This window comes from Giraffa tippelskirchi, chromosome 5, assembly GCF_054371585.1.
Source record: "Giraffa tippelskirchi isolate mGirTip1 chromosome 5, T2T-mGirTip1v1.2.pri, whole genome shotgun sequence".
Taxonomy (NCBI): Eukaryota; Metazoa; Chordata; class Mammalia; order Artiodactyla; family Giraffidae; genus Giraffa; species Giraffa tippelskirchi.
The window spans coordinates 94,256,797-94,284,253 of NC_137279.1; the positions used below are offsets into that span (position 1 = coordinate 94,256,797).

Genomic DNA, 27,457 nt, shown 5'->3' on the forward strand with positions numbered 1-27,457 from the left:
TCTTGAGCCTCCCTCCCACTTCCCATCCCTCTAGATTATTACAGAGCCCCAGCTGGAGTTCCCTGAGTCATACAGCAAATTCCCATTGACTATTTACATATGTTAGTGTAATACCAAGCAGAGTTTTAAAAGTACTCTCTTACTGGTGCCAGGAAGGTGAAGAGGAAGGAGGGGGTGGTGTTTTTTTTGGGGGGTGCTGTGCTGTGTGACATGTGGGATCCTAGTTTCCTGACCAGGAATTGAACCTGCACTCCCTGCAGTGGAAACATGGAGTCTTAACCACTGGACCACCAGGGAAGTCCCAGGAAGGGGTGGCCTTTGAGCTGGACCTTGAAGATAATAAGGATAGATGATGGGGAGGGGATTTCAGACTAGGAAGAGGTGAGGCCCTAGGGGAGGGTGGAACAGCCCTGTGGTCAGATAGTGTTAAGTTCATGTTCCTGTAAGGGAGCAAGTTCTCCCGCAGGCCTGCTTGCAAGTCTAAGGGGGAGCTCCACTGTAGGAAATGGGGAGAGGTGTGAGGGGCAGGGGGCATGAAAAGGAAGACATACAGGGGTGCAGGGCAGCTGGCAGGCAGAAGGGTGGAATAAAAAGAGGTGAAATCAGAAGTAGTTAGGAGGTGTCAGCCAGCCACTCAGGAGGGAGATGACGCAGGCCTGATTTAGAGCAGGGAATTAGAATGGCCTGGCCTTGGATGGGACAAGGACAAGGGAGAGGGAGGAGCCAAGGACACACTGAGCTTCCCAGCCTCGTGACAGTTGGATGACTGCATCCTCACAGGATACCAGGAAAGAAGGAGGAAAGGCTGGAACTGGTTTTGTAGGTGGTGAGGTGAGGTGAGGTGTGTGGGGTGGGGGTGGAGGGGGCTGGGGACGGGGGAGGGGGAGCTGGTGGGCTTGATTGTTTACCATGTGGGACAGGGATAAAGCCAGTCTTCCAGCAGGCGACCCTTCTGCTCCACCAAGTTGTATGTGCCTACCTCCCAGTCCTTGTGTCCCTCCTACCCCCTGCCCACCCCCGAATTCCTTTCCAGGGCAGGGCCCCTTTGGAGAACTTCTTACCAGTCAGTACACTTACCTTTACTGGGCCTGATGGGAGGCACCCAGCAGAGGGGAGTGCGTCCACTGAGGTCACCACTGAGCCCTTTTCTGCAGTCAAAGTGAAAGGTCATCATGCAGGGCCCACAGGCAGAAACCTGAAGCCGTGCACTGTGGAGAGGGAGGTAGGTGTTAGACGGCCCCCTTGGGAAGCTCAATCACCTGTGGGCCAAACAGATCTGCCAGACATGCTTGCTTATCTGGAATGCGGCCTTGGGCCCTTGGGGAGGCAGCTTTCTTTGTAGGGATGGCCCAGTGCAGGAATCGTAGCATGAAAAACAGGCCGCCTCTCTCATCTCCGTGGGCCATGGACTTTCAGAGCCCTTGTCTGCCTTTTATCTCACTGAGAAGTAGACCTTAAAGAAGGTGAGACCATGAATCTCTTTTTTTTTTTATACAGATGAAGAACTGAGAGGGAGGGAAGAGTTGATTTGCCTAAGGTCCTATGATAGCTGGACAGTGACAGTGGAGGAAGACTGGGCCCCAAAGAGCCCTTAGGACGTCAGTGGAAATTTGAAATGTCCAGTACCACTGCTTTCCACGCCACTCCCGCAGAGCTGACCCAGGGGTTGCAAGAAATAGCTGAGCTCCCATCTGTGGGTCCCTTTCGGGCTTCCCCAGTGGCTCAGTGGTAAAGAATCCACCTGCAACTCAATCCTTGAGTTGGGAAGGTCCCTTGGAGGAGGGCATGGCATCACACTTCAATATTCTTGCCTGGAGAATCCCATGGACAGAGGAGCACCTGGCGGGCTGCAGTCCACAGGGCTGCAAAGTGCTGGACATGACTGAAGCGACTGACCATGTGTGCACACACTCTGGGTCCCTTTAGCTGACTCCTCCTCCCTCGGCCTGTGTACCCCTGACTTCAGCTACCTGGCCCTGGAAGCATTTCCTCTCTGGCTCCCAGCTGCCACCTGATTGGCCCCAGCATGTGGGTAGGAGGCCAGTCCTGGAAGGACCGTCATGAGCACTGGTCCCACCTCTTTTGTTGTTCAGAGGTAGCAACTGAGGCCCAGAGACAAGTGACTTGTCCAAGGTCGCAAAGCTTGCTAGGGACAGAATGGAGATCAGAGCCCAGGGCTGCTGACTCCTAAGAGTCTCCTGTTCCCCCTGCCTGACTAAGAGTCCCCTGCTCCTCCTACCTCCGCTCCTCTCTCTGGTTCTTCACCCTTGGAATTTAGGCTCTGAGGTGAGGTCTGGAGGAGCAGCTTGCTGCAAGACAGATCTTCCTCTGCTGCCGCTGACAGTGACTTCACGCCTGGCTCCTCCTGCAGCAATGCCTGCAGCGGTTGCCACAGGGGGGCAGCAGCGGGAGAGACAGGAGGCTGGCCAAGGATGGGCTGGGAGGGAGAGAGGGGACCCCTGGAGCTGCCCTGGAACCAGAACAACTGAATGTGGGGTTATGAGGTCTCAGCCTTGAGGATACCCACAAATGACCTTCTAGCCTCAAGGGTAAATCCAGGCTCCCCAACTCTTTGCATAAGAGCTCCCATTAATATGCTCATCCATTTATTCATCAGTCACTTATGGAGCACTCATACCCTGGGCCTGGCCCTGGGCTGTTACTTGATATTCTTTCCAAGAGCTTGGTGAGTGTTCAATCTCCTTTTGAAAAGAAATATCAAACTTTATCACTAACATTGTTAAATAACAGTCCCCAAAGGGGAAAGGTAGAGGGGGGAGGGATAAATTAGAAGTTTGGGAGTAACATATACACACCACTATATATAAAATAGGTAACCAACAAGGACCTACTGTATAGTTAGGGAACTCTACTCAATATTCCATAATAACTTATACAGGAAAAAGAATCTGAAAAAGAATAGATACATATATATGTATAACAGAATAACTTTGCTGTATACCTGAAACTAACACAACATTGTAAATTAACTACAATATATAATTAAAAAAAAGAAAATAAGCATTGGCCTTTATCACTAAGATTGTTAAATGACAAATGAAATCTACAAATCACTAATCATTTTGCCTGCCCCGTGTGGCTTGTGGGATCTCAGTTCCTCAGCCAGGGATTGAACCTGGGCCACTGCAGTGAAAGCCTGGAATTCTAACCACTAGGCCAGCAGGAACTCCCCTCAATTGCTCTTTTGTAGTCTGTCCCTCAGCTCCAGGGTTTACATTCACCACAAAATAATCTAATGGAAAAACAAAATTATGTCTCAAAATCACGAATCTTTGTTTTAAAAAAAAACAAAACTCAGACTTCCGTGGTGGTCTAGTGGTTAGGAACCCGCCTACCAATGAAGGGGGCATGGGTTCGATCTCTGGTCTGGGAAGATACCCCGCGCTGTGGAGCAACTGAGCCTGCAGGTTGAGCCTGTGTGCCACAGCTACTAAACCCATGCTCTAGAGCCTTTGAGCCACAACAAGAGAAGCCACTTCAAGGAGAAATCTATGCACTGCAACTGGAGAGTAGGCCCTGCTCGTGGTAACTAGAGGAAGCCTGAGCACAGCAACGAAGCCCCAGTGCAACAACAACAAAAAAGACCCCAAACAAACTACCCCCACAAAAACCAAAACAAAACTCTGTTCTCTTATTGTGTTCAATAGTTAGATGTAGTCACCATCCTTGAGTACATTAGTTAAATTTTTGGAGACTGTCTCTTTTGAAAATGGGAGGATCCTTGCTTTGCCTACATTATTATTATTTTAATTTTTAACATGTGTCAGAATTTTATTCTTTTTTCCCCCAAGCCAACTATTATTCTTTATTTCATAGATTTTATGATTTTTTAAAAACTTAAAAAAAATTGGAGTATAATTGGTTCACAATATTGCTTTAGTTTTTGCTGCACAACGAAGTGAATCAGCTATATGTATGCATGTATCCCTCCCTCTTGAACCTCCCTCACATCCCACCCCTATCCCACCCCTCTAGGTCATCTCTGAGCAGCAACCTGAGCTCCCCGTATTACAAAGCAGCTTCTCCCTAGCTATCTATTTTGCCTACTGTAGTGTATACATGTCAGTTCTACTACTGCGATTCGTCTCACCCTCCTCTTCCCTCCTTAGAATTTTATCCTTTTTAAAGGCTGAATAATATTCCATTGTAAGTATATATCACATTTAGTTTATTCATTCATCTGTTTGAGTTTTTTGTTGTTGTTGTTTGTTTGTTTTTTGGCTTCACCGAGAGGGGTATAGGATTTTTAATTCCTTGACCAGGGATCAAACCTGGGCCCCAGCTGTGAGAGTGCCAATTCCTAACCACTGGACCACTAGGGAATTCCCTCATTTACTCATTCATTTGTTGATGGACATTTGAATTGTTTTCAGCTTTTGATGACTGCAACTAGTGCTAATGTGAATGTGAATCTTACATCTGTTTGAGACCTACGTTCAAATCTGTTGGATACATACCCCAAAGTGGAATTGCTCATCATATGGTCATTCTGTCTTTCATTTACTTTTTACTTTTTTTTGTCTACATTACAGATATGATAAGAATATGAAGTTAATAGTATTTACAGTAGATGCTGTATAAATAATAGTATTTATAGTAGATGCTCTTTGAATGTTAGAAGCATGTCTTTTTATAAATCAATATACAGATTGCTCAGATTTTATCTTGGCTGTACAATATTCATTGAATTGTGCCTCAGTTTTCTTAGCCATAAAACTGAAGGTAAAATCTCTACCTTATAGTGATGGAAATAATTTGTGGACCAGCAACTGAAAAGGAGACTCCAACTCTCCATGGGCCTGCTGGAGCGGGTGCACTGTCCAGTGAAGGGTTGGATGACCCTCTGTGAACTCCTTAGGCGAGCAACCTCTCACCTCCAGGGACAACTTTGGCTTGTGGCATTTCTTAAAGCTAGAGAACCTGCAAAGTCCGAGCTGGGTTCATCCTTACTGGGTTCTTAAAAATATAGGGGGAGGGGGTTCATGAGAGGAGTGGGACCCTAAGTGTCAGATTCTTTGTTGTTTTTTACTTTTTTTAGACTTTTCCTTTTTAAAAATTTATTTATTTATTTATTTATTTTGGCTGCACTGGGGCTTTCTCTAGGTGCAGTACACAGGGGCTTCTCTTCTGCCACACGGGCTCAGTAGGGCATGCCTAGTTGCCCCACGGCCTGTGAGATCTTAATTTCCCTGACCAGCGATCAAACCCAAGTTGCTTGCATTGCAAAGCAGATTCTTAACCCCTGGACCAACAGGGAAGTCCCTCCAGTTGTTTTTAAGTTGTTTCGCCCCTTCTCTCTGGTGTGGGATCCCAGGGTGGGGGGCAATGTATGATAATATTTTTGGTAAATGAGCAAATGGGCAAATCTCTTAGTTACAATGAGCCTTGGTTATCTCATTTTTAAGTCAGGATAGTATTGTTTACATCACATGACTGAGGTCTGACACATAGTAAATGCTCAATTGTTGTTGTTCAGTCACTCAGTTGTGTCCAGCTCTTTGTGACCCCATGGACTGTGGCACGCCAGGCTTCCCTGTCCTTCACTATTTCCTGGAGTTTGCTCAAACTCATGTCCGTTGAGTTTATGATGCCATCCAACCATCTCATCCTCTGTTGCTTCCTTCTCCTGCTCTCAATCTTTCCCAGCATCAGGGTCTTTTCCAGTGAGTCAGCTCTTTGCATCAGATGCTCAATAGATATTAATTATTAGCTATCTGAGGGGAGAGAAGTGAGTAAATTGACAGTTATGATGTAGTGTAAGGTGCTATGCAGTGGAGCTGTGCTGTGCTTAGTTGCTCAGTTGTGTCCGACTCTTTGTGACCACATGGACTGTGGCCCGCCAGGCTCCTCTGTCCATAGGGATTCTCCAGGCAAGAATACTGGAGTGGGTTGCCATGCCCTCCTCCACAGGATCTTCCCAACCCAGGGAGGGAACCCAGGTTTCCTGCATTACAGGTGGATTCTTTACTGTCTGAGCCACAGAGCACAGGGTATATCAGGAGCACAGAAAACAGATACGTGTAAGTCAGATGGGATAGGGGGTAAGGGATGGCTCACTGGAAGAGGCAAGACAAGCTAAGTGTTGAAGTACAAGTCGGAGTCTGTTTCATGACAAAAAGATGAGAAGAGTGTTTCAAGCAGAGGGAATAACATTTATTAATATAAGGATGCATAGAGATATTTCCAGGTTATATCAGAGCATCCTGCAAGTGCTAATTTATATAAATTTTCCCTCTCCAGTTTTGGAATGAAGGCTCTCATGCTCCATTTTAAGCTGTCTTGAAACTACCTGTCTCCCATAAGAATAAATGCTGTTTGAGAAAAGACTCTGTTTGGTTTACTGTTGTGTCTCTAGCAGTTCCTGGCATGTTTTAGAACTTTAATACACGTTGAATGAATGCATAGATGTCTCTCCCAACAGCTTCTCATAGACTCAGACTTCCCCTCCTTTCTTTCCCTGTCGTACTATTTTCTTACAACCCCAGGGGACTTCCCTAGTGGTCCAGCAGCTAAGACCCATGCTCCCAACACAGGGGGTGCACGTTCGATCTCTGCTCAGGGAACTAGATCCCACATGCTGTAACTAAGACCTGGTGGAGCAAAATAAATAAATGAATAAGGATTGAAAAAAAAAAAAAAATCCAAACAAAACAAACAAGCCCATCCCATTCTGTCCTGCATCTGCTAGGCTCCATTGCGCCTGAAATGGTGGTCATCAAACACACGAGGACTGATTCACAAGTCACATCTACACTGACCACACCAGCAGAGGGGAATGCTTGGGTAAGTTGGACAATGACCATGGGAGAATAAACTGGAACCAGAGCACAGAGCTGAAGCAGGGGTAACTCGTGGTGTTGCTGAGCCAGGACGGCATCTGGTTCCACTGTGGGACAGGCTTGCCCTGGAGGGGCAGACCTTGGTACCCCCTGCTCAGGGCTCCCTCTGCCTGGGCAAGGTTGGAGGGGTACTGACAAGCCCAGCTCTTCCCTCTTCTAGGCTCTGCAGAGCTGTAAGAGCCACTCCCCTGCAGGCTTATCTGGTTTCTGAGTGTGTTAAAACAGTGAGCAGGTGACCTTCAAACAGGCCTTCCTCCTAAGCTTTGGGTCAGTGAGGCAAACTTCTCTTTGTTTATTATTATTTTTTAAAAATTTATTTATTTGGCTGCACTGGGTTTTAGCTGTTGTGGAGTCGCTCAGTCGTATCTGACTCTTTGCAACCCCATGGACTGCAGCACGCCAGGCTTCCCTGTCCTTCACCATCTCCTGGAGCTTGCTGAAACTCATGTCCATTGGGTCAATGATGCCATACAACCATCTCATCCTCTGTCATCCCCTTCTCTTCCTGTTCTCAATCTTTCCTAGCATCAGGGTCTCTTCTAATGAGTTGGCTCTTCGAGTTAGGTGGCCAAAGTATTGGAGCTTTAGCTTCAGTCCTAATGAATATTCAGGACTGGTTTCCTTTAGGATTGACTGGTTTGATTTCTTCGCAGTCCAAGGGACTCTCAGGAGGGTCTTATTTACAGCATGTGAACTCTTAGTTGTGGCATGTCGGATCTAGTTCCCTGACCAGGGATGGAACCCCAGGCCCCCTGCATTGGGAGTGTGGAGTCTTAACCACTGAACCACCAGGGAAATCCCAAAGTGAAAGGGAAAGTGTTAGTCATTCAGTCATGTCCGATTCTTTGCAACCCCACGGACTAATAGCCCGCCAGGCTCCTCTGGGTTGGGAAGATCCCCTGGAGAAGGGAATGGCAACCCACTCCAGTCTTGAAGCCTGGAGAATTCCATGGACAGAGGGAAGTCCCAAACCTCTCTTTAAATTGTCCACTCCTTTAGTGAGAGGTGACTCTCAGAGGTTCCTGTGTTCCTGAGTTCTGGGAGTACTTTTCTGTTTTCTGAGGCCAGCACTGGCTTCCTCAGGCATCACCTTCTGAACCCTCATCAGGAGGCAGTGTCACCTAGAGTCTCTGGCTTCCAATCTCGGTCTCCAGGAACTCTGGCCACTCCCTTCTGGTCTCTGCTCCTGTCAGACACTGCTACTCCTGCACTCTTTCCTGCCTCACCCTTTGCAGCAGCCTGGCCTTTAGCCCAGCCTGTTCTACCCTAAAAACAGTGCCTCACATTTGTGCAGTCCTGTACAGATTAGGAAAGCTTTATACATGTATTCACGTGTTCCATGTTCCCTTTGGTTGTTGAAGGAAGGAGAAGCAGATGTTACATAACATGAAGAGCTTCATGGGCTCTGGGAGCGAAGCACTCCTTTGGGGAGCACGTGGGCAAGTGACCTTGAAGGGTAGGGTGGATGGTGTGGGAAATTGCAGGTTGAATGGTTTCTGGTGATGACAAGGCCCAGGGTGTGCTCATGAGAGCTGATATTCTGAGGAGGAGAGGAAGAAAAAGCCTTTGGACGTCCGAGGCCAAGGCTTTGAGCTGTTGGGGTGTTGGATGGGCTGACCAACAGACAGTGAAGTCATCAAGAATGATGATGGGAATCCAGTGGAAAAGAAGACAGGGAGCCAGTGGCTGAGACTCAGGATGTGAGAATGATCACCAGCATTGGTGGTTGTCAACAATGAGGAGGGGAAGAGGGCAGTTCAGCCAGGTGGTATGAGTCTTAGAGGAGCCACAGTTTTCTAAGAAGCAGGGGAGGAATGGCCCGGAAGCTGAAATGGAGTGGGAGGAAGGCCACAGACACCAAGTTTATGGATGCTTAGCTCTGAGGCTGCCACTGGGAGGGTAGTAGGGGACAGCGAGGTTCCACCAAGGCAGGGAGCAGGAGGGAGCTACTGAGAAGAGACTGGGGGATGGGGGATGTTTTCTGATCACTGGGCCTTCCAGGGAGCTTCATTCTAGGAAGGGTCAGGGGGGAAGGGGCAGGGATGTGGCTGGGTCAGGTGAGACTCTGGGAGAAGATCTGATTTCTCAGGGTGACTCAGGACGGCAGGAGCAGGAGTGCAGTTAATCCTTTTTTGTCTCTGCTGGCAGAGGTGGGCCTGGTGCTTTCGGGGAACTCCCAAAGAAATTTGTTGAAGGTGACCTGGGAAATCTGATCCTGCATTGGATTGTAACTCTGAAACTGAGACTTCCCTGGTGGTCCAGAGACTAAGACTCAGCTCCCAATGCAGGGGGCCCAGGTTCGATCCGTGGTCAGGGAACTAGATCCTACATGCCACAACAAAGCCCCAGTGCAGCTAAATAAGTAAATAAATATTAAAAAGAAAAGTGAACTCTGAAATCACACATGGCTCAGAATAAATAACAACTCCTTATTTGAAATCTTTCTTATTTATTTACTTATTTTTGGCTGCTCTGGGTCATTGCTGTGCCAGGGCTTTCACTAGTTGCAGCAAGCAGGGCGGGCTACTCTGTGGCCATGCACAGGCCTCCCATTGTGGTGGTTTCTCTTGTTGCAGAGCACAGGCTCTAGGTGTGAGGGCTTCTGTAGTTGCAGCACTCTGCCTTAGTAGTTATGGAGTGCAGGCTCATGGGCTTTTAATGGTTGTGGCACACAAGCTCAGTAGTTGTGGCTTGTGGGCACAAGAGCCTAGTTGCTGTGTGGCATGTGGAATCTTCCTGGACCAGGGATTGAACCTATGTCCCCAGAATTGGCAGGCAGATTCTTCTGCACTGCGCCACCAGGGAAGTCCAACGATTCCATATTTAGATTGTTGCTCAGTTGCGTCCGACTCTTTGCGACCCCATGGACTGTAGCATACCAGACTTCCCTGTCCTTCACCATCTCCTGGAGCTTGCTCAAACTCACGTCCATTGAGTTGGTGATGCCATCCAGCCATCTCATCCTCTGTCGTTCTCTTCTCCTCCTGACTTCAGTCTTTCCCAGCATCAAGGTCTTTTCCAATGAGTCGGCTCTTCGCATCTGGCACTTAATAATAAATGAAGCATTTTTATTGTATTTTATCATATATTTTCCTCATTTCCTTCTTACTACAACCCTGTGAGATGGGAACTCAAGAGTGACTTGCTGAAGGTCACATTCCTGCCAACTGTTGGGTTGCCAAAGCTGGGATTGCAATTCCACTGTAGGTTTTCTTCTAAGTGGATGCAAATGTGCAGTGCTTTCAGAGTTGCTTACAAGAAAAAAAAGACCTTCCCAAAGTCCATTCTTTTTGTATCTGACCACTGATGGTTCTATTTTCCTTAGCTTCTTCTGTGCCATCTTTTCCATGTTCAGAGAATTAACGGTTTCTCCCAAAGGAGATTTTCACACCTCACTTCTCTTCACATGATAGCATGTAAAACAGAAGCAGTAATGGGTTGCAGGCTGTTTTGACAAATTTAGAGAGATACAGGGCAGCGAGCCATAGCTAAAGACAACTCCACTTCCTTAACTGGGGCTGGCTAGCAGCTGCTGAGGGCAGAGTCAGAGCTGGGAATTCAGGGTAGAAACAGATCACTGCCCCTTATTTTGCCCCTTGAACTCCTGGTTGAGAGCTGGACTCCAGATCAAACTAGGTAATCTAAGTCCAGGAGTAGCTTCAAAGAGCCTTTTACACTTATTTTATTCCAAGCTCTCTGGCTTCAGAAAACTTTTGGAGAGGAAGCCGCGGCTAGAAAACCGACGTGAGTTTTCTTTCCTGGCTTAAAGGGTCGAACTGCAGTAGCCTCACTCACTATAAAACCCATTTAACAATAAAATAAAGCGTGTTTGAGTAAGCCCCTCCCCCATCATGACGCCACCAGACACGCCCCTTGAGTCCTCGCCTTATTTCACATACAGAAACACCTATTTTCACTGTGGGGGGCATATAAGGATTTGCTTTAGCACCTGCATTAAAATGCACAGATAAACAGGTAGTTCTGAAAGCTTTCGCAATATGAATAAGTTCATTTTTTGGGGGGTGTGTTAGTAGGATTGTGTGGAAGGCAATGTGAGGTTCACTTAGGAAATTTTAAGACGTCGCCACCCCCGGAAGACAATAGTTGCGTCCAACTCCCGTCTCCCCACGTGTCACGCGTGTCTGCTAAGGAGGCGGGGCCGTGACATCAGGTTGTGGGCGGGTTGGACGGTTCCAAATGAGTTCTGGTAGGGGAGCTTCTTTAAGGGAGAAGGCTGCCCTAGAAATTAACATTCTTTCTTTCCATATTCCGCTTGCCCAGGCTTTAATTTAAATCCACGGAAGCACGTATGCGGGCTGACTGTCCTCTCCACGCCCATGAAGAAGACGGGGGAGGGGCGCGGAACCCCTCCTTGTTGCCGCTCCACCGAGTGGCCGCGTCCATTCTGTGCCGGTGGTCGGATTTAAGGGGTAGGGAAAAGTTAGGTTCAGGGATCGCAAAGTGTGGTGACCCCATGGCCCCGCTGGGAGGCGTACCGGGGCTGGTGCTGCTGTTCAGCGGGAAGAGGAAATCCGGGAAGGACTTCGTGACCGAGGCGCTTCAGAGCAGGTGTCCATGGGGTGGGGAAGGAGGAGAACCGGGAGCCCCCGAGTCACGTGACACGAGGGGTATGTTGGGGTGTGATGGAGTGAGCTTTGGAGTTGGGGTCCTCAGGTTGCAGGGCAGAAGGAGCACTGGGTGGCCAGAAGTGGAAGATTGTCACCGTCAGGAAAAACAGCAGTCTACACACTCCCACCTCAAAGAACCAGGCGGTCTCCTCTCCAAAGAGAGGTGGTAAGCTGTAGATCTTCCGAGAAGTATTAGTAACAGTTGCTACCAAGGCGCTTTTTATACACCATTCCTAATCCTCCTGACAGTATTGAGAGGTAATGTACAGAAGAAGAAACTGAGTCACAAAAAAAGGATTTGCCTCAGACCACACCCCAATTGTATCTGACTCCACAGACAAATCCTTACCTAGCACTCCACCTAGTTGATGGGATTTACTGAGCCTTTATTGTATGCCACTTACTGTTGTTAGGTACAGTGTGGTATTTTTAGTCAGTATCTTCATTTTGCACATGCAGAAAAGGAGAGTCTGAAAAGTTCAAGACAGACAACACCCAAACCTGCCAGGAACACAAAGTAATTGGTAGATCCAGGACTCAAATTCAGCTTTTGTCTAGCTCTAAGGAATGAGTTCTTTTTGCTTTTCCCCATTGCTTCTTTAATACTTTTTTGTTTAAGTGTTATTTTTTTTTTTGGCCTCTGCCTGCATGCTTGTGAGACTTAGTTCCCCAATCAGGGATCGAATCCTGGCCCTTAGCGGTGAAAACGTGGAGTCTTAACCCCTGGGCCACCAGGGAATCTCAGCAGGTTTACTCCCAAAACAAGATGTTCTGTGTTGGAGCATTTTTTCTGGGCTAAGACAGCACAGAAGCCAGAGAAGGTGGAGTGGGGCTTTTCTCCTGTTGAAGGCCAGTGTGTTGAGGATGCTAGGAAGCTGCTGTTGGACACCGTGGGGACTCTTAAGAGGTTGTGGAAAATCCAAGGCAGACTTTGCCACCTGAATCGTTCATCACTAAGTATCTGCCACCTTTTCCCAAGTTACATTTCTCCACCCAGTACATCAGTCAATTTGTGGTCAGAAGCACAGACTTGGGAATTAGACTGCCGGGATTCAAATTCTGACTCACCACTTTTTTCGAGTATGATCTTGTCCAAGTTTCTTATGCGTTCTGTTCCTCAGTTTTGTCATCCGTGAGTTGGAGATAATAGGGTGATTGTAAGGATTAAATGAGATAATGTGCACAAAGGGCCTAGAACAACTCTTAGCACCTAGTTACAGGCATGGCTTCCCAGGTGGCTCAGTGATAAAAAATCCGCCTGCCAATTCAGGAGACACAGGACATGTTGGGCTTTGATCCCTGGGTCTGGAAGATCCCTGGAGTAGAAAATGGCAACTCACTCCACTATTCTTGCCCGGAAAATCCTAAGGACAGAGGAGCCTGTTGGGCTACAGTATTTGGGGTCGCAAAGAGTCAGACGTGACTAAGCAACTGAACACACCTGCACAGGCACTGGGACTAAATGTTGGCTTTTATTATTATTTTACCAGTGTGTGTGTGTGCGCTCAGTCGTGTCCGACTCTCCAGCACTCTGAACTGTAGCCTGACAGGCTCCTCTGTCCATGGAATTTTCCAGGCAAGAATACCGGAGTGGGTTGCCATTTCCTACTCTAGGGGATCTTCCTGATCCAGGGATAGAACTCGCATCTCCTGCATTGACAGGCAGATTCTTTACCACTGCACCACCTAGGACGCATTTTACAATATTGGCTTTGTTACTAGTACTTGACTTGCAGTGGTCCTTTGGGTGAGTCAGTTTTCCTCCCTCAACCTCAGTTTCCTCACCTGAAACATGGAAATAAGAACACCCACCTCACCATGTCAGTGTTTAAGTGAATCTGTGAGCATCTCACGGTCAGGGAAGAAGTCATGTATCTTTTTTTTTGGCCATGTGGCAGGCAGGATCTTAGTTCCCTGACCAGGAATTGAACCCGTGTCCCCTGCAGTGGAAGCATGGAGTCTTAACCACTGGACCAATAGTGAAGTCCCAGAAATTGCATATCTTATTCACATTTGTATCACCTGGATCCAAATATACCCAATAGATGGTTGGTTGAGTAAATTGAGCAAGTGAATGAATGAGTTGTTTATGTGTGCAGACAAAGTCCTTTAAGACTGAATACCCCTGGCTATGAGAAAACAAGTTCAGGAGCCCAGCAGTAACCAAATCCAGCCAGAATATTCCTAGGATCTTCACACTGTAATTATACTTTTATTTGTCTTACTTGTTAGTTTCAGGGCTTTTTCACATTTGAGTTTCATGTTAATCCTGTGGGAGACAGAACAGACACTGTTACCCATTTTACAGATAAGGAGATCGGGAAGTTGAGACTTGACAAGGTTATATAGGTACTGATAGCTGACATGGGGCTTCACTCTTCTGGGGCCTGCAAGCCCTAGGTTAATGGGGTTCGGCTCTCTCTGTCTCACAGGCTAGGGGCTGACGTGTGTGCTGTACTCCGGCTCTCCGGTCCACTCAAGGAGCAGTACGCTCAGGTAGGTGGCAGCTCTGTGGCACCTGGTGGGTTGGAAGGAGCCAGCTCCCAAGCTTTGGTTGCTTTGCTGTTGCTTGAGTCACTAGCAGGGTCCCTATGACCCCCTGCTGGCAGGGTGACACACAGCTCTCTGCTTTCTATAGGTGGACCTATAGGGCGGCATTTTCCATTTAAGTTTCTTTCCCATTGACCTTACTCACTTCAGGCCACCTCCCTAGAGGATGTTCAGGAAAGCGTGTCCAGAAAAGGCTGTAGATGTGAGTTGGCAGCTCTGATGCTGTTTTATTGGTAACAGTCTGTCCCCTTATTCAAATAATATGACACAGATCACCACCCCCTGCCCCCTCTAAAGTTGGCCTGCCACAACCCGTGGAATTCTCCCCTTAGAATCTTAATCACATGAGTTGTCAAGTTATATTGTTAAGTGAAAAATGCAAGATGTAGAACAGTGTATAGAGAAAACTGCTCTTGCTAAGTTGCTTCAGTCGTGTTTAACTCTTTGTGACCCTATGGACTGTAGCCTGCCAGGCTCCCCTGTCTATGGGATTTTTCAGGCAAGGATGCTGGAGTGGATTATCATGCCCTCCTTCAGGGGATCTAGACCCAGGAATGGAATCCACATCTCTTACATCTCCTGCATTGGCAGACAGGTTCTTTACCACTAGTGCCACCTGGGAACACTGTAGAGAATGCTGCATTTATATAAAAATGGGGAAAATTGTAAACATATTTGCTCATATATTCAGCCATTCAACAGATACATGTGGAGTGCATTCAGCACCATTCTGGATGCTTGGGTTGTGTAAAAGCCTGGGCAGGATACATAAGAGACTGGACCACTGGCTGCCTCCAGGAGGGGAGCTGTGTGGCTGGGGAACAGAGAACGAACGATGTTTCACTGTAAATAATGTTTACTTTTTGAATTTTGAACCATGTAGATAAAAAAAAAATAGGAATGTAAAAAATAAACAGGAATCTCAGAACCTTAGAACCTTAGATTTTAAAAAGGGAGCCTGGAAGTTGAGATCAGCTCCCCACACCATGAAGAGCCTGCTTTTTGCTTGCATTTCTGACCTTGACCTCTAGGTGCATCATTCTTGTGCTTATGGTTCCTTGGTCTCTGGACCGCTGAGTCCACACAAAATGAATCTGTTCCCTGTGCCACTGGTCTTCTCCCACCAGCCCAACAGACCCATTTGTAGGATGGCAGCCTGGGGGGTCCTGGGATAATAGAGTCAGTGGTTTTCAAAATCTTTTTGTAGTGGGAAAGTGAAAGTGAAGTCGCTCAGTCGTGCCCGACTCTTTGTGACCCCATGGACAGTAGCCTGCACCAAGCTCCTCCGTCCATGGGATTTTCTAGGCAAGAGTACTGGAGTGGGTTGCCATTTCCTTCTCCAGGGAATCTTCCCGACCCAGGGATCGAACCCAGGTCTCCCGCATTGTAGACAGACGCTTTACCATCTGAGCCACTAGGGAGGTCCCTTTGTAGTGGGAACCTTTCCTAAATGAAATTGGATGCAGAGATTCTTTGTATTCAGTAGACAGACTGGGAGCGATTTTGAATGAGGGGGAGGCACTCAGCCTTCCCCAGTGGGGCTTGACACTTCCAAACCCCAGGGCTCAGAGGGAACAGTTGAAATACCACTGGTCTGCTTCCAGACTTCCCAAATTAGGCCCCAGTCCATAATGCTGAGCCAGGCTGGAGGGTGGGGCACGGTCAGTGGGCAGGAGTTGGCATTTCTAAAACCCCAGGAGGAGACTCTGATAGGCCTGCTGTTTTTAAGTCCAGCACCACTTCATCCCTTACACCCATTACAAAACAGATTCAAAATGAAATGTTAACGCATTGATTTCTTCAATTGCAGTGGGAAATATAATTGACAGGCCGACCATAATCCCCCTGGGAGCTAACCTTCTCCCATGGTAAAGAGTATGTGGGAAACTAGTTTATAAATGGGAGATGGCTGTTGGCCTCGCCTTGGAACAAGGTGGTAGTAGGTGATTTGACTGGCTAGGCCACGGCGCCTTCAGTTTGCCCATGAAGAAACTGAGTCTTTGGGGAGAGGGTCTTGCTGCAGTGAATGCCAGGGGAGCTGAAACCTGAACCCTCCCATTCTGGGGCCCTCTGATGGACCCTACTGCTTGTCAGTGTCCCTGGAGAAAGGGAGGCCCGCCTGGAAGCAGCTTCCCAGGATGTCAGAGCTGCCCCTCCTGCCTCAGGGTTCCAGGAGTGCCCGGAGCCAAACATAGTGAGGCTGACTCCGCAAAGGTGCCCAGAATTGGGAGTGAGGAAGGGGGTGGGGGGAGGGGAGAGAGACAGGGAAGCCAGGTCTCCTGGGCTTTGGGATGGGGACAGACAATGCCAGAAGGGGTAGTGGAAGGATACGGAGTGCTATGTTTTCAGACTTCCCACTTCTGGGTGAAGGCTAAGCCTGTGTGCCCAAGGGAGGCAAACTAATTTCAGGACTAGTTTAAGCCAGAAATAATTGGGAAGGTAAAACTGTTGCAGAAGAGAAAACCACATCACACATTTAAAGGCAAGCCAAAACAATTTCTGGATTACCTCAAGACTTTCTTCCATCTATCTGCCAGTGTTTGGGATTTCTCAGTTTCTAGGCCCCTTTCCCTTGCAGGCCTCTGTCCTGGTGGCAACCTCATGAGTCCTCGCAGCAGCCCTCGGCGGGGGGGGTGGGGGGTGTGTAAGTCAAGGTGGGGGTGGGTGGGGCACCCTCTTTCTGTTTTAGGGGAGACCAGCGAGGTTGAGAGGCTGGTGGCATAAACAGAATGTGCTTTGGGCAGGAGCACGGCTTGGACTTCCAGAAACTCCTGGATGCCAGCACCTACAAGGAGGCCTATCGGAGGGACATGATCCGCTGGGGTGAGGAGAAGCGCCAGGCTGACCCAGGCTTCTTCTGCAGGAAGATTGTGGAGGGTGTCTGCCAGCCTGTCTGGGTGAGTGGGCTCTATGGTGGCATTGAGAAAATCTGTTTCCCCAACCCTCCGTCCCTCCCCAGATATGTCCATTTCTCTCTCCCCACGGCCACCTCCCTGGCCCAAGGCCCCACCGTCTCTCACCCAGGCGGTTGGAGCAGCCCCCACACTGGTCCCTGCTTCGGCTCTTGCCCCTTGTGATCCGTTCATCACACAGCAGCCAGAGTGATCCTTTAAGAAACAAAAACCAAGTCATGTTTGGAACCCTTTGTCCTACCGTTCTGATGGACGAATTGAAATCCTTAACATGAACTTCTGGGCCTTGAATGATCGGCTCCTGCTGCCCTTATAGCCTCCTTGTTCCTTCAGCTGCAGCAGCATTGGCATTCTCTCTGTTCCTTAAATAAATCAACCTTCTGGAATCAGGGCCTGCGCCCATGTCCTTCTACCTGCCTGGAGCGCTCTTCCTTTCCCTCTTCACCTGGTTCGGTCCAGCTCAGCTTCCATGGCACCTCCACAGGGAAGCCTTCCCTGATACCCAGGTCCTAACTGATGCTCCCTGTCAGGTGCTCCTGTAGCTCCTTACCCTTTTCCTTCCTCATTCTTTCTGGCAGCCAGTGGTACCTTCTTGTACCAGGACTGGTTCCAGGTGATGTGGGGATACATCATATGAAAATCTGAAGTCCCTCCTCTCAGGATATATACATTGTCGCTGGGGGTAGAGGGAGTTAGGCCCTAAATAAATATAGAATATGTGGAGATAACTACTAAGGGGCAAAAGAAAGCAGGCCACAGCTATGAGGGGGCCCTGGTTGCTGCTTTGTTAAGGGTATCAGGGAAGGCCTCACTGACATGACATTTGAGCAGGACCTGCAGGAAGTAAGAGGTAACCTAGATGGATTTTTGCAGGTGAAGGCTGAGTGGCAGGACATGAAGTCAAGTCGTGCAGGTTCTCTGGAAGAGCCTGGAGTTTGCTCTGAGTGAGATGGGGACTCACTGGAGGGTTTTGAGCAGAGGAGAGGCATAATCTGATCTTAAGTTTTTAAAAAATTTATTTTAAAGATGATCTAAGATTTAAGAGGCTCTTCCTGGCTGTTGGGAGGAAAGCAAGAGTGGAAGCAGAGAGGCCAGGCTGAGGAACTTTCCACAGGACAGCAAAGTAGCCATGGCTTGACTTGGAGTGGCAGGGGAGTGGAGAGAGGGGTGAATTCTGCACAGATTTTGAACGTAGAACCAGTAGCATTTCCTGATGTGATGGCTCTAGGGTGGAAGGACAGGAGATGAGTCCAAGGATTTTGTTCTGAGCAGTTGGACAGCTGGAGTTGTTGTTTTCTGAGACTGGGATGATGTGGCAGAACAAGTTTGGGAAGAAAACCAGGAGTTTGGTTTCACAGTGTTAAGGTCCAGATGCAAGTTGATATGTGCTGTGATTGCACGGTAATTAGTGAAGCTGCTGGTTTAGAGTGTCTCTCCCACTAGACTGAGAGCTCCCTGAGGGCAAGTACCAGGTCTGCTTACAGCTCTACTACAAGAGTCTTAACACAGTGCCAGGCACACAGTAGGTGTTTGACAAGTGTGTGTTAGTCGCTCAGTCATGTCTGACTCTTTGTGATCCCAAGGACTGTAGCCTGCTAGGCTCCTCTGTCTATGGGTTTCTTCAGGCAAGAATGCTGGAGTGAGTATTCTTCCCTTCATAGTATTTGTTTAATAATTGGCTGAGTGAACATGCCTGCAGCTAGGATAAGAACATCTGGCCTCTTTATTCACTGATTCATTCATTCATTGACCATGTGCTTCTGAGTGCTCCATGTGAGTCAGCTGGTGCTATGGGCCAGGGACAGAGTAGTGAGTGAGACACAGTCCTTCCCCTCATGGAGCTGCTCTACAGAGGATGGATCAGACAGTCAACACACAAAGAGGTAGTGATGGTTTCATGAATACTTAGTGGTCAAAGAATAAACAGCATATCAGAATTGAGAGGGACTGGAAGGAGCCAGGATGGTAGGGTCAGCCTGTCCAAGGAGGTGACATTTGAGCAGAAACCTCTCTGAAGTGAGGGAGCCAGGCAGAAGGAGAAGGAAGTGCAAAGGCCCTGAGGAGGAGACCTGGTTGGGATGTTTAAGAAAGGGCAAGGTTGTCAGTTGGATGCAGCAGAATGAATGAAGGGAAGGTGACAGGAAATAGGTGTCAGATCTTAAAGGGCCTTGTAAGCTGGGCTGAGAGCTTTGGATTTTATTAAAATGATGAGAAGTCTTGGAGGGACTTAGGGCACGGGGCTGACAAGGTCACATTTCCATTTTAAAAGGTGTTGGGGGCAGGGACTGATTAAGGTATCTTTGTTTCTGGCCTCGGTTTGTTCATCTGTAAAATGCCTGGCTTATCTGATTTCAGAGCCTGAGGCCTCTTCAGCTCAGCAGTGATGACAGTAGCACACAGCAGAGCAGGCCTCAGGCTGCATAGATCAGGGAGGGATGCCTGAAGGAAGGAGTGAATGTCCCTTCCAGCTGGTTGGGTGATCATAGGGAATGGGGCTACACTTGTCTGGGCTCTGTAGTCTGGGCTCCTGCTTACTGGGGATGGGGCCAGGTCTCCCCCTCTCCCCTTTAGCTCCAGTGTCCGGTCCTGCTGCTTCCTGCACCATATCCTGCTGGTCACTGGTTTATATCCTTTTCCCTGTAGCTGGTAAGTGATACACGGAGGGTGTCTGACATCCAGTGGTTTCAGGAGGCCTATGGGGCTGTGACACAGACGGTCCGTGTGGTGGCCACGGAGGAGAGCCGGCAGCAGCGGGGTTGGGTGTTCACACCAGGTAAGCTGCTCACAACCTCTGCCCCAGGGCTCAGCATGCTGGCCGGCTGGCCCACTGTAGACCGGGCCGCCCACTCCCACGTTCTCGGTCTTCCACTGTCTCCCTGGCAGGCTGGGGAGTGTGAGCAGGGGGTTATAAGAAGGAGTCTGAGGTCTGGGGCTCAGGAGTGCCTCCAGATTAATAAGTGGAGTTGAGTAGAGGATGCTGTCCTTGGGGTAAAGGTTTCCCTGTGACCTTGGCCTGGTTCCCTTACCTGGGCTGTCTTCTCTAGGCCAGTGGGCTTCTGGAGGTCTGGCTGGGACCCCTCTGCTGCCCCTGGTCCTTCACCTTTGCGTTCTAGCCTGGAGGGGGCACTGACAGTGGGTCAGAGGGCAGGCCTGACAAACCTCACTCCTGTTTGATTAACACAGTGGGGGAGGGGGAGAGGAAGCTCTCCTAGATGGCCCTAGTGGTGCCAGCCCAGGACCTGCTCTGTGGCAGTTCAGGGGCACAGCTCAGGTGTCTTCCCTGCCCCGAGTCACTGTGACTTGGAGGATCAGTGGGTCTGACTCTTCCTAAACGAGGTGAGTAGCTTCCTAATGGCAACCCGCTCCAGTATTCTTGCCTGGAGAATCCCATGGACAGAGAAGCCTGGTGGGCTACAGTCCATGGGGTCACACAGTGTCACGACTGAGTGTCTAAGCACACTCATCTCCTGGGCACTCACTCTGGCCTGTGCTAAGCACTTTGAACATATTATCTCACTTTATAGTCACAGCGGACCCACCAGGTGGATGGCCTTATCACCATCCTCACTGTCAGGTGAGAATGGCGCATGCTGCCTCCCAAGAGGCCTGAATCAGAGATGTCTGGATCGAAATTGACATGACCAGCTTCCCATAAAATGAAAACAAAATTACTGTTTGGATTGTCTGTGGTTTGAGATGGCAGTGACAAGGGAAGACGTCAGTGGGACCCTCTGCGGGGCTCAGGTGGCTGTGGGCCGCTGAATCTGATGTCCCAGTGTTTCAGGGATGCGGGAGTGCCCTCTGGGGTGAGTGGTGCTTAGCTCTGAGGGGCTGAGGAGCGTTAAAGAGAGGGTGGCTCCTCTCCTCGTGGGGCCTGTGTTTGTTGGGAGGGATGGGCCTGACCTTGCCATACCTTTCCGCAGGGGTGGACGACGCTGAGTCAGAGTGTGGCCTGGACAACTTCGGGACCTTCGATTGGGTCATTGAGAACCATGGGGATGAACAGCGGCTGGAGGAGCAGTTGGAACACCTGATAGAATTTGTCCGCTCCAGATTTTAGCCGGCAGGTTCTAGGAGCAAGCTGGGGGCTGGTGGGGTGAGGGTGGGCTGACTGTGACGGACACGCGGTTGCTGACGCTGGCCAAGGTTGGGGAGCAGACAGAGGGCCTGGGTCAAGCTTTCTGGGGGCTGATAGATGTCAGACAAGTTAAGAAACCGCCAGGGACCTCATTTCATCATGAAGAGGACAGCCCTACTTCTTTACAAGGAGACTTAAAGGGCAGAGGGAGGGAGTTGGCTCTGTTTGAAGCAGAAGCGTCACCATCTCCACAGGTGCCAGGCCTATCAGCCTGGGGTGGCCATGATTCCCTGACTGGATGTCCTCAGCCCCTTGTTCTGAGCAGGAGCCTGGGACTCCCCAGTGTGGATATAATAAACCTCTCTGGAGCACTTGCTCAGAACTGGACATCTTTCTTTTCCCAGATGACAGCTCAACTTGCATGGGGCTCCATAGTGTCTGGGTTGACCTGGTGGCTCTGGGTTCCTGCTCTGTCTCCCCCGTGGGCTGGAGCATATCCTGCAGAGGCTGACCTTGATCTGGGCCACTCGGGTAACAGGCCTGTGTATGTCTGAGGCAGGATTGGAGTTTGAGGGTCTTGTCTGCTGGGGTGGCCCCAAGAGAGGCTCAGTGTTCCACAAAAAGTGCCACCAGCAGGTACCCAGAAGGGCTGGGGTATCATAGAAAGCCAGAGGCACCAGAGCTGGATGGCCCTTGGTAACCATTGAGTGGCCCTGGGCAAGTCATGTAACCTCAGCTTTCCCATAGAAGTCCTTGGACTTGACCCCACTTATTTATAGAGCCTTATGTGTGTGTGTGTGTGTGAGCGCCAAGTCACTTCAGTCATGTCCAACTCTTTGCTATCCCTTGGCCTGTGACCTGCCAGGCTCCTCAGTCCATGGGATTCTCAAGGCAAGAATACTGAAGTGGGTTGCCATGCCCTCCTCTAGGGGATCTTCCTCCCCAGGGATCAAACCCACATCTCTTATGTCTCCTGCGTTGGCAGCCAGGTTCTTTACCACTGGTGCCACCTGGGAAACACATAGAGCCTTAAACTGCTGCTGCTGCTAAGTTGCTTCAGTTGTGTCTGACTCTGTGCGACCCCATAGATGGAAGCCCACCAGGCTCCCCTGTCCCTGGGATTCTCCAGGCAAGAACACTGGAGTGGGTTGCCATTTCCTTCTCCAATGCATGAAAGTGAAAAGTGAAAGTGAAGTTGCTTAGTCATGTCCAACTCTTAGTGACCCCATGGACTGTAGCCTACCAGGCTCCTCCGTCCATGGGATTTTCCAGGCGAGAGTACTGGAGTGGATTGCCATTGCCTTCTCCAATAGAGCCTTATACAATATCTAAATTTCTTCCAGATTCTTCACAGCCACTCTGTGAAATATTTGAGGAGGACATTTTCATCTGCATTTAGCAGATGCCAAGGACCCAAGAGAAGTAAACAACCTGTCCAGGGTAGAGGATTAGTAAATATTGGCACTCTGGCCAGAAGACAGGCCACCTGACTCCTGACCGGGCCCCTCAGCCATGTACCTTTGGGGTATGGTGCAAAGCCGCATGGCCATCCTGGCCATCCTACTGCATAGCCTGGGCCCGCCACCTCTCTGGCACTGACTTTGTTCTCCTATAAATTCTGATGGTTCACACTGATAAGGGGACAACCAAGGAAATTCCATCAGTTTCACTGTGACCCACACTGAACTCTACACATTCCTGCCCATATCTCCTCCCTAGATCACCTCTTCCTGAGACTAGTCCCCAGCTCTCCCACAGGCCTGAAAGCCGTAGACTCCTCTGTGTCCCCTAACCCCCGGCTGATTGGTCTCCAGGTTATGTTAATCTGCCTTGCCTGTGTCTATTACTGAATGCCAGTCTGTGTGCCTGACACACAGTGAGGCCAGACAAGACCAAAACGTCCGAGTTTGGAGCAGAGAGAGGTTCACTGCAGGGCCACGCAAGGAGACGGGTGGCTTCTGCCTTAAAAGACCCCTGACTCCCGGAAAGCTTTCAGCAAAGCTCTTTTATAGGAAAGGTGGGTGGCGTGGTTAGTTGTTGAAAGCTTCTTGGCGTCAGATCCTTTGTTCTTAAGGTCAGGTCATGTCCGGTCACAATGTTGCTGTAAGCCTCCACCAAAACAAATGTTATTCTCTGTTGTGACAAAGAAAGGCAAAGTCCTAAGGCTCAACTTCTGCCCTCCGAGGCCCAGACTAAGAGGAGATATCCCTGGGCCGGCCGGTTACTCTGCCCCAGAGCACTGGTCCAGCACCTAGTCTCTGTCCTTCCACCAGTGCCCAGGCCCTGCTGAAGAGGCAGATCTCAGCTGGTGGTGCACTCGGGCAGGTTCCCAGAGCCTGCCCAGCTGTCATCACTGAGGGAGCCAGGCACCCAGCACCCAGCCAGCCCTTGGGCTTTTCATTTAAACTGGAGCGAATCATTTGAGTGGGATCAGTAGGAATAAATGTAGCAAATGCCCATCAGGTCAGTTTCCAGCTCACAGCAGTTGCCCTTCTTTGAGAACAGCTCCACCCACAGAGGTGGACTTGAAGTCGTGATGGGCAGTGTCTTTGCAACTTAACCCTGACCTCTGGCCACCTCCTAGGGGGTAGACAGCTGATCTCAGCTGTATCAATTTTTGAAATGTGAACGGAGACACTTAAGCTGGTTGAAGCTGTGACCCTAATGGCAGTGTCCATGTACTCTAGTTGCTGAGGGAGGCCTCCGCGGATGGTGACCCATGGAGACTGGCACCGCCATTAGACCACAGAGGGGGAATGGAGGAGAGGGCGCAGCTGCTTCGAGGCCTGGGCTTGGCCAGCAAATGGCCATGGCGAGGGCTCTGGAGCTCTCCGAGACACAGCCCTCCGCCTGTCCTCGGGCCCCTCAGCTCACCCACCAGCTCTGAGGCTAGAGAGCCTGGAAAGCCCCGGGAAGAAGGCCGAGCTCCGCCTCTCACCTACTCTGCCGTGAGGACCACTGCCCGGCTGACTGTTGGCAGAGTGGCAGCTCTAACCACAGCGCTAAGGGTCTGGAACTCATCTCCGAGCACCTGCCCAGCCCCATCACATGTCTTCCCTCTGGGATTCTCACTGGAAGGGAAACTCCCTGATGGTCGGGCCGTGTCTATCTTGTAGTTGTAGTCCTGTCTCCTAGAGCTGTGGGTCCACAGTGGGCATCCGAAAATGGATGTGATTGGAGGCAGGGTAAGGCAGGACTGTAGGAGTCACGCTGGGTGGAATCTTGTGGGTGGTCATTTCATGCATTGGATGTTTCCTCACCTCCCAGCAGAGGCTCTGATCCAGCCCCCCTACCTGGGCCTGGAACCTCTGCTTCCCGCTGGTATTGAGGCTGCTGGGGTCCTTTCCAACAAAGAGACTCTGGCTCCTTGGGCCTCCCCTTAGCTCTGCCCTTTGTGAGGGCTTCCCTGATAGCTCACTTGGTAAAGAATCCACCTGCAATGCAGGAGACCCTGGTTCGATTCCTAGGTAGGGAAGATCTGCTGGAGAAGGGATAGTCTACCCACTCCAGTATTCTTGAGCTTCCCTTGTGGCTCAGCTGGTAAAGAATCTGCCTGTAATGCAGGAGACCTGGGTTCGATCCCTGGGTTGGGAAGGTCCTCTGGAAAAGGGAAAGGCTACCCACTTCAGTATTCTGGCCTGGAGAATTCCATGGACTATACAGTTGCAAAGAGTCAGACACGGCTGAGTGACTTTCACTTCACTTGTGAGGTCACTTCCCCCTCAGTGTTGTACCAGACTGAGAGATGACTGGTTTATTTTTCTTTCTTCCTAGCTTTAGTGAGCTGTAATTGACATATAATATTTATAAGTTTAAGGTGTACACATGATGCTTTGATACATATGTCTATTATGAAATAAGTACCACAAAATTGGTGAAGAGTGGACTCACTGGAAAAGATCCTGCTGCTGGGAAAGATTGCAGGCAGGAAGAGAAGGGGGCAGAGGATAAGATGGTTGGATGTCATCACTGGCTCAGTGGACATGAGTTTGAGCAAACTCCGGAAGATAGTGAAGGACAGGGAAGCCTGGCATGCTGTAGTCCACGGGGTCACAAAGAGTCGGACATGACTGAACAACAACACCTCTGTCACCTCACATAACTGTCATTTGTTTTGGGTGGTGGTGAGGACATTTAGCAACTTCCAAGTATACAATACAGTATTGCTAAGTACAGTGACTGTGGTACGTTAGATCTCCAGAACTTGCTCATCTCGTAACTGAAAGTTTGTAACCTCTAACCAACATCTCTGCATTTCTCCAACTCCCAGCCCCTGCCAGCCAACATTTTACTCTTGTTTCTGAGTATAGTTTTTTTAGATCCTACATGTAAGTGAGATCGTGCAGTATTTATCTTTCTTTGACTCTTTCACTTAGCATAATGCCCTCAAAGTTCATCCATGTTACTGTCAAAGGTGGGTTTCCCTTTTTTTTTTTTTTGGTTGAAAATATTCCATTCTGTGTAAACCTAGCACATTTTCTTTTTTTTTTCTTTTTTTTAATAAATTTATTTATTTTAGTTGGGGGCTAATTACTTTACAATATTGTAGTGGTTTTTGCCATACATTGACATGAATCAGCCATGGGTTTACATGTGTTCCCCATCCTGAATCCCCCTCCCACCTCCCTCCCCATCCCATCCCTCTGGGTCATCCCATTGCCCCAGCCCTGAGCATTTGTCTCATGCATCGAACCTGGAATGGTGTTCTGTTTCACATATGATAATATACATGTTTCAATGCTATTGTCCCAGAACGTCCCACCCTCACCTTCTCCCTCAGAGTCCATAAGACTGTTCTATGCATCTGTGTCTCTTATTCTGTCTCGCATGTAGGGTTTTCATTACCATCTTTCAAATTCCATATATATGCATTAGTATACTGTATTGGTGTTTTTCTTTCTGGCTTACTTCACTCTGTATAATGGGCTCCAGTTTCATCCATCTCAATAGAACTGATTCAAATGTATTCTTTTTAATGTCTGAGTAATATTCCATTGTGTATATGTACCACAGCTTCCTTATCCATTCGTCTGCTGATGGACATCTAGGTTGCTTCCATGTCCTGGCTGTTGTAAACAGTAGCACATTTTCTTAATCCATTCATTAACTGATGGACAATTAGGTTGTTTCCATGTCTTGGCTAGTGTGAATAATGCTACAATAAACATGGGGGTGCAGATATCTCTTTGAAATAGTTGTTTTTTTTCCTTTATGTCTACCCAGCAGTGGAATTGCCCTATGATCACTGATTGTTGTTAATTAAGTTTAAATACCAAGGAGGCAGGGATGAAGCAGAGAAGGGGACGTTTGGATGGTGGTTCTCATATGTCCCTTGTAGAGGTGCTGATCTGGTTTCTGGCTCGGAGTGTTTGGAAGAGTTACAGGATGTGACTTGGGAAGCCAGCAAGTCTACTCCTCATCCTTTGACAGGTTGGCACTGATGCCCCTTAACATGGGAGGACCCAGTGGCTAACTAGAGTCACTTCTGCTGGACTTGAAGATTCTCTGCGTTAAAAAAAAAACCCTGAAATTTCTCTAAATATCAAAATCAATAATAACCCTGAGTTTTGATACCCTATGTTATGATGAGAGTCTTAACTCCTTTTGTTTGGAGACATTCTCCCCACCCTCCTAATCTTTGTTAATTTTGTATATGGTTATGATCTCAGAGTATTGCTCTTAAGTTATTTTTAATATTATATATGTGTTCTTTTGTATCACTAATATTCTCTTAAAATTTTATTATTCTGCTTCTAAACTGCTGAATGGAGGTATAATTGGCATGTAATAACTGCATATATTTAAAGTGCACAATTTGGCAAGTTTTGATATTTGTATATGCCCATGATCACAATTATGGTCATATCCAGGACTTCCCTGATGGTCCAGTGGCTAAGACTCCGAGCTCCCAATGCAGGGGGCTTGGGTTTGATCCTTGGTCAGGGAACTAGATCCCGTATACCACAGCTGAGAGTGCTCATGCTGCAGCTAAAGATCCCAGATGCTGTAATGAAGATCTGGGATCCTGTGTGAAACTAAGACTGGTGCAGCCAAATAAATAAAATATTTTTTAAAAAATGGACGTATCCATCACCCTCAAAAACTTCACCATGTCTACCCTCCCTCTCCCAACCCTTGCTCCCAGGCAACCACTGATTTGCTTTCTGTCTCTATAGATTAGTTGTCATTTTCAGTAACTTTGTATAAATGAGCTATACACTGTATAGTCTTTTTTGGTCTGATTTCTTTCACTCAGCATAAGTTTTGAGATCCATCTACATCACTGCAGTTTCATGTGGATAGTTTGTTTCTTTTTATTGTTGTGTGGCATGAATATACTACCGTTGTATATTCATTCACCTGTTGAACATTTGGGTTGTTTCCAGTGTTTGGCTATAACAAATAAAGAAGCTATGAACATTCATGTAA

At 48.7% G+C, this 27,457-nt stretch overlaps 1 protein-coding gene across 13 annotated transcripts; it reads left to right on the forward strand.

The window, feature by feature from the left end:
* Positions 1-753: 753 nt before the first annotated feature.
* On the forward strand, positions 754-27,457 carry PMVK (phosphomevalonate kinase). 13 transcript variants are annotated; one of them, XM_081494648.1, is made up of 7 exons: positions 754-836; positions 6,710-6,804; positions 11,142-11,290; positions 13,921-13,984; positions 16,783-16,935; positions 19,594-19,723; positions 20,874-21,407. In XM_081494648.1, the coding sequence occupies exons 5-7, from the start codon at positions 16,849-16,851 to the stop codon at positions 21,008-21,010; spliced, it is 354 nt and encodes a 117-aa protein (XP_081350774.1). In that variant the 5' UTR covers positions 754-836; positions 6,710-6,804; positions 11,142-11,290; positions 13,921-13,984; positions 16,783-16,848; the 3' UTR covers positions 21,011-21,407. The 13 variants fall into 13 exon arrangements, 12 of the variants coding, with proteins under 12 accessions (XP_081350774.1, XP_081350775.1, XP_081350777.1 ...); XM_081494649.1 differs by having other exon boundaries at positions 754-831; XM_081494651.1 differs by lacking the exons at positions 6,710-6,804; positions 11,142-11,290 and adding an exon at positions 23,716-26,207 and having other exon boundaries at positions 754-831; positions 20,874-21,013.

Excerpts from the sequence above, each read along its gene's own strand:
- PMVK (XM_081494641.1), top strand. The coding sequence starts at position 11,335 with ATGGCCCCGCTGGGAGGCGTACCGGGGCTGGTGCTGCTGTTCAGCGGG. Across the intron at positions 16,936-19,593 it reads GTGTCTGCCAGCCTGTCTGG|CTGGTAAGTGATACACGGAG; the intron begins GTGAGTGGGCTC and ends TTTTCCCTGTAG. Across the intron at positions 19,724-20,873 it reads GGGTTGGGTGTTCACACCAG|GGGTGGACGACGCTGAGTCA; the intron begins GTAAGCTGCTCA and ends ACCTTTCCGCAG.